General features: G+C 42.7%; 1 protein-coding gene across 4 annotated transcripts in view; it reads left to right on the plus strand.

Moving 5' to 3' along the window:
* Positions 1-12469, plus strand: part of DCTN4 (dynactin subunit 4) — a 31328-nt gene extending 18859 nt beyond the window's left edge. For all 4 annotated transcript variants that reach the window (XM_075856153.1, XM_075856150.1, XM_075856151.1 and 1 more), the window contains 6 exons: positions 3506-3615; positions 3703-3776; positions 4121-4175; positions 4892-4999; positions 7463-7560; positions 8711-12469. In XM_075856153.1, coding sequence (XP_075712268.1) covers positions 3506-3615; positions 3703-3776; positions 4121-4175; positions 4892-4999; positions 7463-7560; positions 8711-8933 — 668 coding nt within the window. In that variant the 3' untranslated portion in view covers positions 8934-12469. The remainder of the gene's footprint in view (positions 1-3505; positions 3616-3702; positions 3777-4120; positions 4176-4891; positions 5000-7462; positions 7561-8710) is intronic.
* Positions 12470-16564: the final 4095 nt, after the last annotated feature.

A 16564-nucleotide genomic window follows, 5' to 3' on the forward strand; every position in this document is an offset into this window, starting at 1 on the left:
TATTTTGGGTGGTATAACCGTCTGTTTTACAAGCAGATGCATTTAAATTCTGAAAAATGCAATTTTTTCAAAATTTTCTCTAAATTTTGCAATTTTTCACCAATAAACACTGAATATATCGACCTAATTTTACCACGAACATGAAGCCCAATGTGTCACGAGAAAACAATCTCAGAATCGCTTGGATAGGTTTAAGCATTCCGACGTTATTACCACATAAAGTGAAATATGTCAGATTTGAAAAATGGGCTCTGAGCCTTAAGGCCAAAACTAGGCTGCGTCCTTAAGGGGTTAAAGAGTTTGTCTGAGACCCGAACCTGGCTGACCTCCCAAGGGAGCAAAGGATCAGCATATTAAAATGCTTTGTTGCCCTGCCCCCATACATTTTAAATCACTGCCCAAAATCCGACAAATGTGGTGTGTGTGTGTGTGGCCAATGTGGAGCTTAAAGGAAAGGTGTCATGAATTTATTTATTTTTTTTTTATAAATTTGTGTTTTTATTTAATAAAATATTATTTTGACTTTATTTATTTCACACACACTGTTTATAGCACACTGGCCCATTCATTTCTATGGGGACATGCACACTTCCCTTTTTATTTGCGAGGTGCTTTATGCTGTTTTTATGTGCGCTTTTTGCACGTTTTTGGGCGCGTAGTTAGGACTCCCACTGACTCTGGGAACATTTGGCGCATTTTAGGCAACAGAATTGATCCAACACTGCTTTTTTACGCAACACATTTTTTTAAAAACGCTTGCTTTCCCGCTGATGTAAATGGGACGCTTAATCAAGCGTTTGACGCTTTTTTTACGCATTTTATGCACGCATTTTGGCACATAATTAGGACACCCATTGACTGTGGGAACATTTGGCACGTTTTACGTGCAAAGGAATTGACTCGACACTACTTTATTTACACAACGCGTTTTTAAAAACGCGTGTGTAAAAGCTCATTGTATGTACTAACTGCCCATTACCAATTATGTGAATGGAAAGTGTAATCAAGCGGTTTTGGCAAGTAAAATGCGCAAAAATAACTCGTCAAATACACGCTGTGTGAACCTGTCATTCACCACAGGGGCTTCCCTCTTGACTTTCATCTTTCTTAGCCATTTGGTGTGTCCTAGAGATTCTACCAGCTGCATTGTAAAAGCTCTCCCAAAATGGGAGCCGGACAATGCTTGGCAATTTGAAGACCCCTTTTCCTGTCTTGTAGCCAAAAATAGGGAGGGGGGGGGGGTGAGATTCCCTCCCACATTTACAGAAGCTGTGAGTCGGCTTGCTTTCCCTTATTCACTTTGCTGTAATTCTGGGAAGTGCTCCCTCTGGTGGCCAACATTGGAAGACATGTCAAATTATTTAATTTTTAATATTTCCCACCATGTGGAAGAAAAATAAAATATAGCAAAAAACGTAAAAAATATAATAATAAGTAACTTACTTTAAAAAAAATAAGTAAAGAATAATAATTCGTGACACATTCCCTTTAATTTTACAAATCCCCTGAAGCTCCCTCATCACTTTATTCTTATATTCTTAGCATTTAAATTTTGCTGCTGGGCTTCATCCTCCTCCTCAGTAGCTCCAGTGTTATGATGACAATGTGATGACGTGACGTTAGAGGAGCGCAATGGCCAAACTTTACAGGGCGTATTTGTCCATAGTGATCGACTGTCCCATGACAAGAATTGTCTGCTGTGTTTACATGATGTGATGTCACTATGAATTTAAAGGCAATGTAAACCTTTGTAGTGAACACACAGTATAACCCTTACACTGATTTTAAGTTCATGAACTTGGATATGATCTGTATTGGGGGTTATCTTGTGTGTTAGGCCGAATTCAGATGACTGTAGTATACATCCGTGTGACGGCCATCACACCGCATGTATTTCAATGGGGCCGTTCACACTGCTGTTTCAACGGACTATGTGAATGGATCTGTTGAAAAATAGAACGTCCTATCTGCTTCTGTTTTCACGGATCCCTCGATAGACTCAAGTCTATTGGGACCTGTGAAAATGGGTGCAAATCGTATGTGAAAGATTGAAGTTTTTTACGTCCGAGTTTGCACTCGTTCGTGTGAATCTGGCCATTCGACACACACAGGAGCCGCTGTCAGCCGAGCTGTCTGTCCAGGAGACCGCTTCTATATATAGTGTATACATAGAAAATGTATCACAAAATAATTGTTTTTATTTTTTTTATAGATTTAAAAAATGTTTTTAAAGGGAATGTGTCGCTAGAAAAAAATATATATTTTTTTAGTTAAACAGTTAGTGTATACATGATTAGACATTGTTCAAATTTTTTTAATTTTTTCACAAGTCAGGAAATATTATAAATTAGATTCTAATTTATAACCTTTCCATGTGCTGGTCACTAGAGGGAGCAATTCCCAAAATTGCAGCATTGGCATGTGGTAAAGCAACCTCATTGCTTTATGCTGCAAAATTGGAGAAGACACACTCGCTCTAGTGTCCTCACACAATCCCCCCTCCTTTATCCTGGCTAGTGCCAGGAGAAAGGAGGGGGTTGAATGTTCAAACCTCCTACACTGTGTGCCGCCATTTTTTGAGCGAATGCACAGTGTAGGAGGATTAGATATAGTGGTAATCACACAGTATAACACTAACATACACAAACATAACTTACCTTGCTTCTGAACATATGGCCGGAAGCCGCGACCGGAAGTAGTCATCTTACTGTCCGGCCGCGGCTTCCGGTCCACATCAAAATGGCGCCGGATGTCGCTCTGCCGAAGACTTTCCTTTTGGACTGTGTGGGAGCGGCACATGCGCCGTTTCCACAGACGGCGTACGCTAAAGTGAATGGAACGGCTCCCATTCGCATTCTCTATGGGGATGTATGTGCCGTGTTCCATCTCTGTATGTGTCGTTAATCGACACATACAGAGATGAAAAAAAAAATGGCAGCCCCCATAGTGAAGAAAAAGAGAGAAGAAATAAAAAGTAAAACACAAATAAATAAAATGTATTTTAATAACCTACTAAAAGCAATAACCTATAAAAAATATTTTTTTTCGTGACACCTTCCCTTTAATCACGTTACATATAAATCTTATTAATAATAAAAAAAACAAAAAAGCTTCAGGTTTACTTAGCCTTTAAAGTGTTAATCCAGTTATACTCTCCTACTCGGTTTAATATCACACGTGGACAGATGCCCCTGCAGGGTGGGCTGTAGAGTTGCTGTGGCAAATATACGGCGTCCTAAGAGTATCGTGCAATAAGTCCAATTCTAATTAATTGGATCCGTGCACGATACCCTACGAGCGTCATGCGGTTTCCAAGGCATCCGGATTTTAACATTGAAATTATCTGGTGGCCGGTTTCCTTTGCAGAATTTCTATGGCAAGTCTGATTGAAAGGTTTTTTTTTTTTTTTTTAATATATAGTGAAGTCAGTGGTTTTTGTAAAAATTGGGTTTGTTTTTGGACAACCCCCTGAAGAGTCTCCACTACTTGTTTTCCTTACTTATAGTTACCACTCTGGACCAGCGCCTGCTGCAGGCTGACTTTCAACCCATATGTGCCTCCCAACTTCACCCTCGCCACAAGCATCTCTTAATAAAGCGCTCTCTCCGTTGCCGGGTATGTCTAATGTTCTCCTAATGTCTACACTATTACACACTCCAATATCTGCTTTTATTTAAAGTATATTTATTTTTTTCTTTCTAGAAATGTGAACATAATCTGAGCAAGCCGGAGTTCAACCCCACCTCTATAAAGTTCAAGATCCAGCTGGTCGCTCTGTGAGTTCCTTGTATTGTCTATTTAGATGTGAAATATTGGTGCAGACTAATGTGAAACCCTATTTAAGCCCATTGAAGTAAACGGGGAGTCGGCGTTCTCGAGCGTATGACTCGGGCTCATCAGCCGTTTTGTTCCAGTGAGAAATAAGGTCACAAAATTACAACTTGTGACTAAAAAGGAAAGCTGCCAAGTAATCGTGTTCTGATCTTATGCAACTTCATTATTTCCTGGGGGTCAACCCTGTCAAATCAAGCTGTGTGCCAGCCTCGCCATCCTGTAACATGGGCAAAAAAGGGGAATACGACTTACACTATGTGACTGGGTTGCTTATTTTTCTTTGCAGGAGCTATGTGCCAGAAGTAAGAATTATGTCCATTCCCAATCTACGCCATATGAAGGTGAGGGTCACCATTTCTCATTAAAAAAACTAATTCTTGTAAAATCTATATTTTAATCAGATGTACACATTTGGACACTGGTTTACAGTAACATTACATTACTTAACTGGAGTTACAGTTGGTATTTCAGCCCAGTGCTGCGTTTATAGCATTCCCTGCTTGTTCACTGTCTGCACACAGCCTGGCCTGGTGATTTTGCTTTCTGAGAAGTGGTTTTCCCTACATCAGCTTAAGTGCCATTTGTCCTACTGCGTTATAATAGCTCAGCTAAGTTGTTAAGGGGCGTGTCTGACAACAAGCTGGTTGACTGTTTCTAGTGGCAGCCTGCAGAATTGTGAATGTAGCTATGGACTATAATATAGGCTGTAACTTCAGATCAGTACAAGATTTATTTTTTTAGAATGAATCTACATGAAGACCTTGTGTTCATTACCTGCTTACTTTGCTATCCTATATTCAGATAACTGGAAAATGGCGCACAGTAGAAAAAAAAAAGCATGTATTAAATTCTGTAACCAGAATATGCTGCCCTATTTTTCTCTACATGTCTCCGGAGATTTGCTTTCTCTGTCCTCTTCTCCCTATGAAGATAATACCTGTTTGGAAATATATGGTACCAGTCCAGCCACAGTCAGTCATTGTATACTGTCAACTATCATTGGATCCCTGACTAGTGGGAAATATTCTTTGGTTATAATAAATATGTTGTATTGCAGGAGAGCCAGGTGCTGCTGACACTGACTAACCCTGTGGAGAACCTTACCCATGTAACGCTCATGCCCTGCGAAGAAGGAGATCCCCATGACGTTAACAGCACTGCCAAGGTAGAGCCTGACACCCCTGATGTACCATCTTTTTCTATACCCAGTATGGCCACCGCGCAGCCCAGGAGCCCCTTTCATGTGGTCAATAGGAAAATCAGGATTTAGATACCCAACACTGCTCCTTCACACTTCAGATCTGTCTTTATAGAAGAGATCAATCATAAATTCTCTATGGAGATTGGCACCGTAAGAAATTCTACATTTGATTTGCTGCTCCAATGTAAGTTTCTGTAACTATCGTAGTGAGCAGTGCAGGATCACAGGGGAGACGTGTGGTGTATGATGGGATTGCAGTGCCTGGTGCCTCTTTCATTCATTGGTCAAAGCTTTTTGGCTCCGTTTTCATGGGCGATTAAGTGTGGATGTTACGGTGTCGCTCACATTACAGTATCGGCACTGTAGTATGGAATATCTGCAGGATGGTGCCACTGTGTAGGTACTAAAGCCAGAGAAGCAGCCAGTGAACCATTTTTTTCCAATTCAAAGTTTTTATTGGTTTTAATACAAACAGTTACAAAAACATACAGAAGAATTGTGTCCCCATAATAAAAGGAACATAACAAATAGGGCGCAGCCCAATACAGTAGGGTAAACATCACAACCCATGAAGAGCACACACCGCAACAGCCTCCGGGCATCATAACGGGAAGGAGAAATTCTGAAAAGGAAGTGGTGAGCAAAACAGGGTGCGATAAGTCATCTTCCCGTACATCTTGAGACGCCCTGGCCATAGCAGGTGAGCATCAGCAGAGGAAGCAAATAACCCCGCACAATAGACACAAGATAGAAGACAAACAAGGCAGGGAAGAGATCGGGGTAGTTTGCGGTGAGCCTGGACTCCAGCTCCGGATAATCATGGAGACATAAAAGCAAGAAATACTAAATAATACCTGAGCAAGCCAGCAATCCCCTCCACACTCGCATGCAGCCCCCTCAGACTAAATCTCGTGGGGAGGGAGGGGCATCGGGCCTCAGGCCACTACAGTGCGGTCGGTGGGAGAGGAGAGAAAGGAAAGCCACGGAGACCACGTTTCTATATATCGTGCAGAGGCAGCTGGAGACTGAGCCAGGAGGTGTTCCATATGTTGTATCAAGGCAACGTCCTGAAACCAATCATCCAAAAGTGGGGGAATCGCCGCTTTCCACTTGCGGGGAACAACTGATTTAGCAGCCTGAAGGAGGTGCCTAATTAGGGAGCGCCTGTAGATGTGTAGTGGCACAGGGAACATAAATAGAAGGGCCGCCTCTGGGGAGCTAGGAACCGAGACCCCCGAGACCTCCAGTATGATTTGAAGAATTGCCTCCCAAAAATTCCGTAGGGAGGGGCAACTCCACCAAATATGAACCATGGAGCCCCCCGCCGCTCCACAGCGCCAGCGTGTGTTAGGGACAGACGGGTACCATTTGTGTAGGGCAGAAGGGACCCGATCCAGTGAACCATTTTAATGTCCGTATTATGGCCGCAAGTCACAGGCCTGACTTTGGGTTTACTGACCCGAACGAACGACCGGCGTTCAGGCTTGAATTTGCAGTCGTTCTACGCACTCTAATGTGAAGTCGCGTTATGGCTGTCTGAATGCGGCCTTACTCTGATCACAACCATGGCCGCTTTAAGGCCCTGTACAGTTTTGCCACGTTTTGTGGGGTATTTTTTTTAGCCCTGCCATTGAGCTCCGCGGGCAAAAAATGCAGCGTAAACCGCTTTCTCTGCCTCCCATTGATGTCAATGGAAGATCAGAGAGAGAAACGCATGAAGTAAAGGCATGTTGCTGCTTTTCCCTGCGGGTGTTTTTCCGCTCGTGGGAAAAAACACTGCCTCCTATTGAAGTCAATGGGAGGAGATTTTCAGGGTGTTTTTTGCCGCAGTTTCCGCATCAGAAGCAGCGCCAAAATACTGTAAACTACCCCTTAGGTCCTGTTCACACAGAGTATTTTGATGAGTTTTTTGGCGCGGAAACTGCTCCGCAAAAACCTGCTGAAAATGCCTCCCATTGTTTTCAATGGGAGGCGGAGGTGGTTTTCTCCCGAGAGCGGTAAAACCGCCTCGCGGGTGAAAGAAGGGACATGCCCTATCTTCGCACAATGGGAGGCAGAGAAAGTGTATTTCGCAGAGTTTTTTGCCCGTAGCACTCAATGGGCGCGAGCAAAAAAACGCGGCAAACGGCGTGCAGTAAGGTCAAAATCTGCCTCAAAATCCCAAACGGAATTTTGAGGCAGAATTTTCCTCCTGCAAAAAAACTCTGTGTGAACACAGCCTTAGAGGTGTTTGGTTGGTTTGTTTATTTTTTTTATTGCAACGTCAAACAATGGGATAAAGGAAGATGTGGATGCGATGATGTATTGATTTTTTTTTTGTTTTTGTTTTTGTTTCGTTTTTTTAATTAAAGTACATTGTTCATTTAATTTTACGTTTCCCGAACTTCTGTTCCTATGAAAACCTGCTGACCTTGACCTTTATTACAGGTGCTTGTACCAACAAAGGAGCTGACTCTGGCCGGGAAAGACGCTACCGCAGAATATGATGAACTGGCAGAACCACAGGATTTCCAGGATGATCCAGAGTAAGTTTTTTTTATTTTTTTGCTGGAACGTGATCATATGTTGGAGTCTTATGTGCCGATATTTGTGATTTGGAGGCGAGCAAGCTTTCCACGTAAATTAATTCTCCAGGTTTGATTTTGTTTTTGGAGTATTTTGTGTCCGCGGCATACACACGGTTTTGTCAGTCCAGTGCTGACAGAAGATGTTGTGAAGCCTCTCCGCACACCGATGACACTCCTACAGTTATATGTTTAGTTACAGTATTAATATTTGGGGATTGACAGTTAAAGAGGCTCTGTCACCAGATTTTGCAACCCCTATCTGCTATTGCAGCAGATCGGCGCTGCAATGTAGATTACAGGAACGTTTTTATTTTTAAAAAACGAGCATTTTTGGCCAAGTTATGACCATTTTTGTATTTATGCAAATGAGGCTTGCAAAAGTACAACTGGGCGTGTTGAAAAGTAAAAGTACAACTGGGCGTGTATTATGTGCGTACATCGGGGAGTGTTTACTACTTTTACTAGCTGGGCGTTCTGACGAGAAGTATCATCCACTTCTCTTCACAACGCCCAGCTTCTGGCAGATCACGCTGTGACGTCACTCACTTCCTGCCCCAGGTCCTGCATCGTGTCGGCCACATCGGCACCAGAGGCTACAGTTGATTCTGCAGCAGCATCAGCGTTTGCAGGTAAGTAGCTACATCGACTTACCTGCAAACGCCGATGCTGCTGCAGAATCATCTGTAGCCTCTGGTGCCGATGTCCTCGCTCGTCCGACACGATGCAGGACCTGGGGCAGGAAGTGAGTGACGTCACAGCGTGATCTCTCGAGAACACGCTCTGTGTCTGCACTGCCAGAAGCTGGGCGTTGTGAAGAGAAGTGGATGATACTTCTCGTCAGAACGCCAGCTAGTAAAAGTAGTAAAAACGCCCCGATGTACGCACATAATACACGCCCACTTGGACTTTTACTTTAAACACGCCCACTTGGACTTTTGCAAGCCTCATTTGCATAAATACAAAAATGGTCATAACTTGGCCAAAAATGCTCGTGTTTTAAGCAATTCCGAATCACCATTCATGTGCGGTCACTTTTAACTATTTGTTACACTTGTTTTTTTAGCGCTTGCCTCTGGTTATGCAAATAACCCTTTCATCTCTTCTACAGCGTTGTCGCCTTCAGGAAGGCTAATAAAGTGGGAGTGTTCATCAAGGTCACGCCACTCCAAGAGCGAGGAAAAATGATCGTGAGCTTTAAGCTCAAGCACGACTTCAGAAACCAGCCCACGCCAATCCGACCAACAGAAGACAACGAGTCCAGCTCTGAGGCTGTGTGGCTGACTCATCACGTGGAGCTTGACCTGGGGCCTGTGGTACCTGCCGCCCCTTAGAAACCAGTTTTATTGGTTCCTGCGCAGGAACGGGTTACTAGGCCGCCTGGTCATTTCCACCTGGAGACCAAGTGCGGAGAAACAGCTGCTTAATGCACTTGTTCCGGGAGGTTTGTGGACAGATTGTGCCTACGAGGCCATAACTGGTGAGAATGCACGTATTGTGTCATCTCTGTGATCCCCTTCACTCTGGAAGGGAAGACAAACTAGGTATGAAACACCGACACATGTAAACATGGGGGACCACGTAACACCTCTAAGAGAGTCTATGGAAACATTATGTGTGAGCGTCATTGCAGATCATCTCGCATAAAGTATCTGTCCTGAGCAGCAGCCATTGTTTTTGATGAGGCCATTTACAGTAGACGTTCCCAGGGAGGGGAACCGTTTTTCAGGTTTCCCCCATGCTAATAATGTCAAAAATTACTGCTGTAGAAAAAAGAGCCTCTTCATTTATGCTGCTTTGTGGTATTCTAGCTGCATTTATTTTTGTAGCCTGCAGGTGTCACTAGCTGCTGCTTTGTGATCAAAATGGCAGCATTCTACCCAAACAGCCCTGGTGAGTATTTTTATAAAAAAAAAATTTTTTTTTTTAAATTTTTATTATAAGCTTTAATGCAGTATTTATGTATAATTTAAGTTGCCAGGAGTTAGTAAGTGAAACATAAGGTTTACAGTGAAGGGATCGTTCTATTTAAAGGGGGAATCCTCCCTGAAATCGTCTTCTGTTGTCAGAGCATGTTATCATTAGGAGTCCCTGACAACTGACTGTGGAGTGCTCACAAATGCCTTTAAAGGGCTTGTTTGCGCTTGCAACCTTTGTTTTATTGCTCCAATGCAAATGATCTTGATTTAAAAACCTCCTGTTTTGTGTCTGCAGCTCCTAGGCAGATCTATGTCTCCTTGGTAACAGACTGCAAACAAGCCCTGCGTGTAGTCCCATCCTGTAGTCGTCCTCTCTTCCATCTTTCCCCTACATTTTTCCTCCCCTACCAAATGTGTTAGTTAGCAGTAGGTTACAGATGGAAGGCAATATGACTACAGGATCAGACTACACACAGGGTTTGTTTGTAGTCTGTTACCATGGTGTCCCACATGAAGCAATTTGCAAACGTAGTTTCGGGTCTACAGCTCCTATGTGTTTTGGAGCATTAAAAAAAAAATGGTTGCAGAGGTGAACATGTCCGTTACTCATTGTAGCTGGGGATCTGACAGAATTCTATATGGAAATCTAGTGACCGCTAACTATGGATTGGGTACCACGATGACCTCTTCACTCAGCTCTGAGCTCATAGACTTCCTCTGATAACCTCTTGCGTATCACATGGTGATTTGAATGTAGATTTCCCCTTTAAGCCGACTAAATAGTTTACACTTGTGGTTTACAAACATCAATTCTTAGGTTCTAGGCCTTCAGTTAACCTCTTACTGTATTACTACATTTCCTGCCAGAAAACAGTCCATATACTTTCTCTACATTTGCCTCAGACGTTGTAGGCGTTATTTGATGTCCTCTGTAATATTTAGCATGTTCAGTTACATTTTTTTTCTATATATAGGAAAACACTAAATCCATATGTTATGCAATATGATTTGTTACTGAGAGGAAAGTGATGTCAGATGCTAATTATACATTATACGCGTCAATTTACCGCCATATTCTATAGCTATTACTTCTGATTTGGTGGCGGACGCAGTAGCTCGCTATAGTTCATGGGAATGCGTCTTTTAGCCACTGGAGTGATAGGGCAGAACTATTTTCTTGTTTCGGAAATTCAAAATGGTCTCTAGCCCTTCTGTAAGGGAGGACAAATTTAGTAAGGAGACTTCTGTCATTCACTCTATACCGTAAGTCCATGTAAAGCTAAACCTTTAGGTGCTTTTGAGTCTCCTAACCAGACAACGAATACAGGAACATTTTAAAAGGTTCTTCATCTCCACGGCCGGTATATACAGTAGTGAAGCATTATCTGGATATGTCCTATGCAGGTACATTTATACTGGCATAGGGAGTAGTTGCGCATCACTGCTTTATTCCCTATAGATGAAACTGTATAGATCACATGTAATGGAGAGTGCAGACACTTCTCATCTCCATAAGATCTGCCATAAGCCTCTGCTGGGGGGGGGGGGTTCTACTTTATAATTGCCCACAAATGCACGATCACTCTCCTTTAGAGTGAATGGCGGATCGAGAAACCGCTGAGTGAGTAGTTGGTCCCCGATCAGGCATTTATTGCAGTTCCGATTCGATATGTCATGAAATCTTTAGTGGGGAAAATCGCTTTTAGGCCATGACTCTGGTTGCTGCATTATTTTCATGCTTTTACCACGGCTGCAAGTCCCTTGTAGCCTTATCGGATCCCAAAAAACCAATGAAATAACCTGAAATGTAATATTCAGTGAGCCTGACTTTGTGTAGGATCAGGTGTGGCGAATCTGCGCTCGTGTGTAAAAACTGCAATTCCCTAATATGTTGTTGTTTTCAGAATTGCTTATCTCAGAAGCTACCATTGCTAATAAAAGGCTATGTCCACCGTTTCAACTTTTTTATTTTTTTTTAATGCTCCAATATATCTAAAATGAAAAATGAAGCAACTTTGAGAAATCTTCATTAAAAATACCCTACAGTTTTTTGTTTTTTTTTGTCTACAGTCCTACGTGTCTCCAGGTTACATATTACATCAAACCCTGATCCTGCAGTAGACTCTTCCCTCGGTTTCTGCTTGGTACCATACATTCAGCAGATCAGCAAGAAGTGGGGGAAAAATGGAAGAGTAGGACTGCAGAATCAGACTACACAGGCTTGGTTTGTAGTCTGTAACCATGGAGACACTCGGGTCTTTATTTGAGCTGTAGACACTTTAATGGTAGGATACCTATGTTGTCTTTGCTGGATCACAGAGTAGATTCCACCTCTTTTCTCGCCAAGTTATTTGCCCCTTGACGGTAGGTAATGGCTTCCAATACACGGACGGCCTCGTTACGTTTACATTGTCACAGCACCTAGAGCATGACCTACAGGCATAGCCTATATTTATTATAACTATAGTATTAACATACAGTGTCTACTTATTGTACACCTTGTATCCACACAATCCTTACTGCTTTGTGTTTCATTCCAGTCTCCTTGGGCTAAAGAATATAAAGCATTGACGTCTGTATTGGTCTCTGAATGCAAGTTTGCTGTAGTTGGCTCTATAAGAAACGACTTTTGTAACTGCTCTTAGCAGAATGTAACTGGTAGGAAACGGTTAATGTTTGGTCCGGCTGGAATTGTAACGGCCTGCGCACGGTGCGGACTGTATGATGTAGAGATGTCGGTGGAGTATATTGATTTCTTTACTAGTGTAATGTATAGACCATGTCCGTGATCTCCAAGCTGGACACACTGGGGGCTCAGCACTTGTACATTCATTATATGCAGGATGATGAGCAACTGGTGACAACTGCCATCCACATGTAAGATGGTTCACCTTATTGCTTATATGTAATGTTGTGACCGTACAGTAATGTTAATAAACTGAATAAGCCAGTGTGCGCGCCTATGTGTCATTTATGGCTATTAAAGGGGTCTACCCATCAGGGACATCTATGGCATAGCCACTGGATATCAGATGTGGGTCCCAGCTCTAGAACCCACACCACCTCTAAAACTGGGCCCCCTAAACCCTGTTCTACCTTTCTTTGTTCCCACTGCCTCCTGGGACACTTCCTGATTATAATGGTTGGAAATGAATGTCTGATATACGCGTGACCCAGCACTAGGACCACCACCTATATCCGGATAACCCATTGTCTTCAAAAACGACCAAATATAGGACATGTCGTGAGTTTCACGCAGCGGACATATGCTTCGTGAAATTCACTGACAGTCTGAACGGCCCCATTCAGTAACATAGGTCCGTGTGACGCGCGTAGCACAGACGTATTATACGTTCGTGTGAATAAGCCCTAAGTCTCATAAAAGAATGGAAAGAACTGTACGCATGCCCGGCCCGCTCTTCACTTGTACCTGCTAGGAATTGGAGACCAGCACCCGTCTCACCAGGCGAAACCTGTTCTTGATATAGGTGAGGGTCCCAGAGCTTGGATCGGCATAGATCAGACATTTATGGCATAGGAATACGCCTTTAACTGTGTGGCATCCTCCCGATTCTAACTGCAGCTTCCTCCAATGAGGTGATCACATACCATATATACTCTAGTTTTGGTCTCTATGTAGTCAGTGCACATATATTACAAGTGAATTTGGAGTGCGACCCTCCGTGTAGGAAGCGGCCGCTGCAATGATGAACCTGCAGACGTGACAGACTATCGATGCTGTATGAGAAAACCCATCTGTGAATCTAGGCAGAATGAAGACTGAGGAGCATGTGTGAGGCTTAGAACATGTAATGCATTACCAGTCACTACCCAGAGTTTAAATTGAAGACAAAAGAGACTATAAATCTCATGAATGTTCTATTAGTTTATTATATAATATATATATTTTTTAAGTGTATTTATATTTCTGCACCAGACAAAGTGGACGTCATTCCGGTTATTGTATTCTTCTGCAGAGAGTCATCGCCATCTAGTGGAGACAACTTTCCATTCTCTAGATTTTGTATTGGACCATTGGTGTGCACACGTGATGTATTGGTGGATAACATTAGTAGTGGGAAAGGTCCATTTTCATCAATTATTAGGAGTATGAAAAACGACATTTGGAAAAATGGGAACGATTTCTATAATGAACAGGATTTTCTGCAAATATCTTTTCGTGTATGGCTCTTTCATGGCCATCATTATGGCCCATATATTATATGCATCATGGATACAGCCATATTATTATCAAAAGCAAAATTACCAGCCATATATTTCTGTATGGCTTCATATTGTAGAAACCGGGGGTTCTAAATCTGAGAACGGATGTATCCTACAGGATGGCTATATAATATTGAGAAATGAAGAGGAGACATCTTGGATTTCTAAACGTGATCTATTTAACTACAGTTCCTACACCTAAAGTTGATCCAGAAGAAGGTAAAAAAAAACCTGGACACGTTTGGTAAATTTGTGTCACGGGAAAATTCCTTCTTGACCACGAGAAAAGGCGATCAGTTCTAGAACCCTGGACTAAGGCAATAATACAACTAATAATATATGTATTATATAACTGATATGTATATGTAGTAATATATGTATCGTATAGGGTTTCATATATGATATAGGCAGCTTTTTCTGATCAGGTCTTCGTTCCAATTGAGATTGCATTCAATGGTTGTCATCGTTTTGGTTTTTTTTTTGTGGTTTGTTTTATTACTAGGTCACGGCTGATGGCCACCCACTTCCCTCCCAGTTGGACCTCACGTCCTTGGATTTTGCAGCATGGCTGTTTGGAGACAGGAAATACCATTCCCCCAGACTAGGCCAGTTTCTTTACGCTACCACCTTGCAGAGCATGGCATCTAGCTTAAAGGGTGCATAGAACCCATTAGCTTATATGTGGACCAAACAAGGTCCAGGTTCTGGCAATACGCTACCTCGGATGCTATTGAGGAACATGCTGCTAAACACGTAGAGGATGGGTAGGGATTTTTTGTATATGTGACGTGATGAGGAAAGGGGATGACAACTTTTAGTATAGGGTCATAGAGAAATTGGGGCATCAGCGCTCCATAAAATAGTTCTCAGCAGACCTTTTACAAGTTATTTATTGCCCAAAAGTTTTTATTTTAACAAAACGGTAAAATTCTACTACTAAGAATTATAATTAAAGCTAAATATGATCAAAATGTAATAATGTACAATATAATAATATATACCGAAGATGTAAAATCATTCATTCTATTATCTCTTCACTTCCCTTTACCTGTAAGGGTATGTTCACACGAGCATGTTACATGCGTAATTGACGGACGTATTTCGGCCGCAAGTCCCGGACCGAACACACTGCAGGGAGCCGGGCTCCTAGCATCATAGTTATGTACGACGCTAGGAGTCCCTGCCTCGCTGCCGGACAACTGTCCTGTACTGTAATCATGTTTTCAGTACGGGACAGTAGTTCCATGGAGAGGCAGGGACTCCTAGCATCATAGATAACTATGATGCTAGGAGCCCGGCTCCCTGCAGTGTGTTCGGTCCGGGACTTGCGGCCGAAATACGTTCTGTCCATTACGGACGTAACATGCTCGTGTGAACCCAGCCTAAGAGCGCCCCAGCTCTCACACTGTCCGTAGCAGTGACACGCCCGTTTGGCAGACAATACAAGACTGATCTCTCACAAGAGCTGAAGAGATGAGCGCGCGCGCGCAAGCCTATCCGCAGCGCTGTCCGTATCAGAGAAACGCCCCCTTGCCTGTTCGGGTTTAAAGACTGCAATCGCACACTCTCTCCTGCTGTGGCACTGTCCATATCTGATTGGACAGTGTCACAGCTATAGGTACACGCCCCGTTGACTGTTCAGGGGATTATTTAAATATCGGGCGCCAAATATAACGGCACCGATATCTACATAACGGAGATAGGTAGAAAAAAAAAAAGTAAAGTGCCCCAGGGTTTGTGCAGCCCTCTCCATTACATGCTGCATTCAGCTGCACATGTATGGGGAGGTGGAAGGTTCTCTTTAAGTCACCTCCACTTTGGATGTGGCACACGGTTTACACTGAGATCCCTTCAGCCTCTATGCAGACCGAACCAGGCCCAGCGTCTTGTAAAACAGAACTTCGATGCCATGGGATAGATAATATGCTGATGAAACCCCCAACATCCTAGGATTCTTAGCATGGGTAGATGGAGGAGTTCACTAAACTAAAGGAGTATCTCCTTGTTATAAAGAGATAAAGAAACCGATTTAGCAGAGATTAGAAAAAATGGGTTTTCAGAAGCTGTTTTTGTAAATCGTTCTTTAAGGGCCACTGTATTTAGGGGGAGGAAGGGGGAATCTCATGCCACTGGTCATTGATGATTGCTATCCTTATAGGATGGGTCAAAGGGGAAGTGAAGGAGAAGAATAATCCGCTCTACTATCAGGTCAGACAGCAGATGCTGGTTCTGTACAATTGTCACCTGCTGATGTCATAATGCACTGATTCTAAGAAATTACCTGGACCAGTATAATCTGTGTTATGACATCAGAAGGCACCAAATATATACATTAATATACTGTATATTCCAGGGTCCAGATCTCCTTCCTTCAATAAAATTGTAAAGAGAACATTATCCACATCCCTGAGTTATGTTCTCCTTTCCCTTTAGAAGTGACTATATAAATTGATGATCTCTTTTCATGCACTAGGCCTCAAATATTGCAACTATATCTGTGTCCTGCTGGGAAGTGGTGTGTGCACCTGCCCTTATGAGTAAGTATGGCCTGTTCTGTGATTTTATATCAGAAAAAAAAGTTGTAGATGGCAACCAATCAGAGTTCAGCATTTATTTTTATAACCGCACTAGAAAAATAAAATGTACTCTGCCCCATGTGCCCCTTTTGTGCTTGACTCCGTGATCGCCGCAGTTAAGTGTTTACCTAACACTTTGGGATATCTCCATGTTTGGTGCATAAAGCTCACTGTATTCCGGCTTGTGACCTCACAAGAAAGATTTCATCATCCGATTCTAGAGATTCTGGCAGCAAAGAGTCAAGA

The sequence above is a fragment of the Rhinoderma darwinii genome, chromosome 3, assembly GCF_050947455.1.
Source record: "Rhinoderma darwinii isolate aRhiDar2 chromosome 3, aRhiDar2.hap1, whole genome shotgun sequence".
Lineage (NCBI taxonomy): Eukaryota > Metazoa > Chordata > Amphibia > Anura > Rhinodermatidae > Rhinoderma > Rhinoderma darwinii.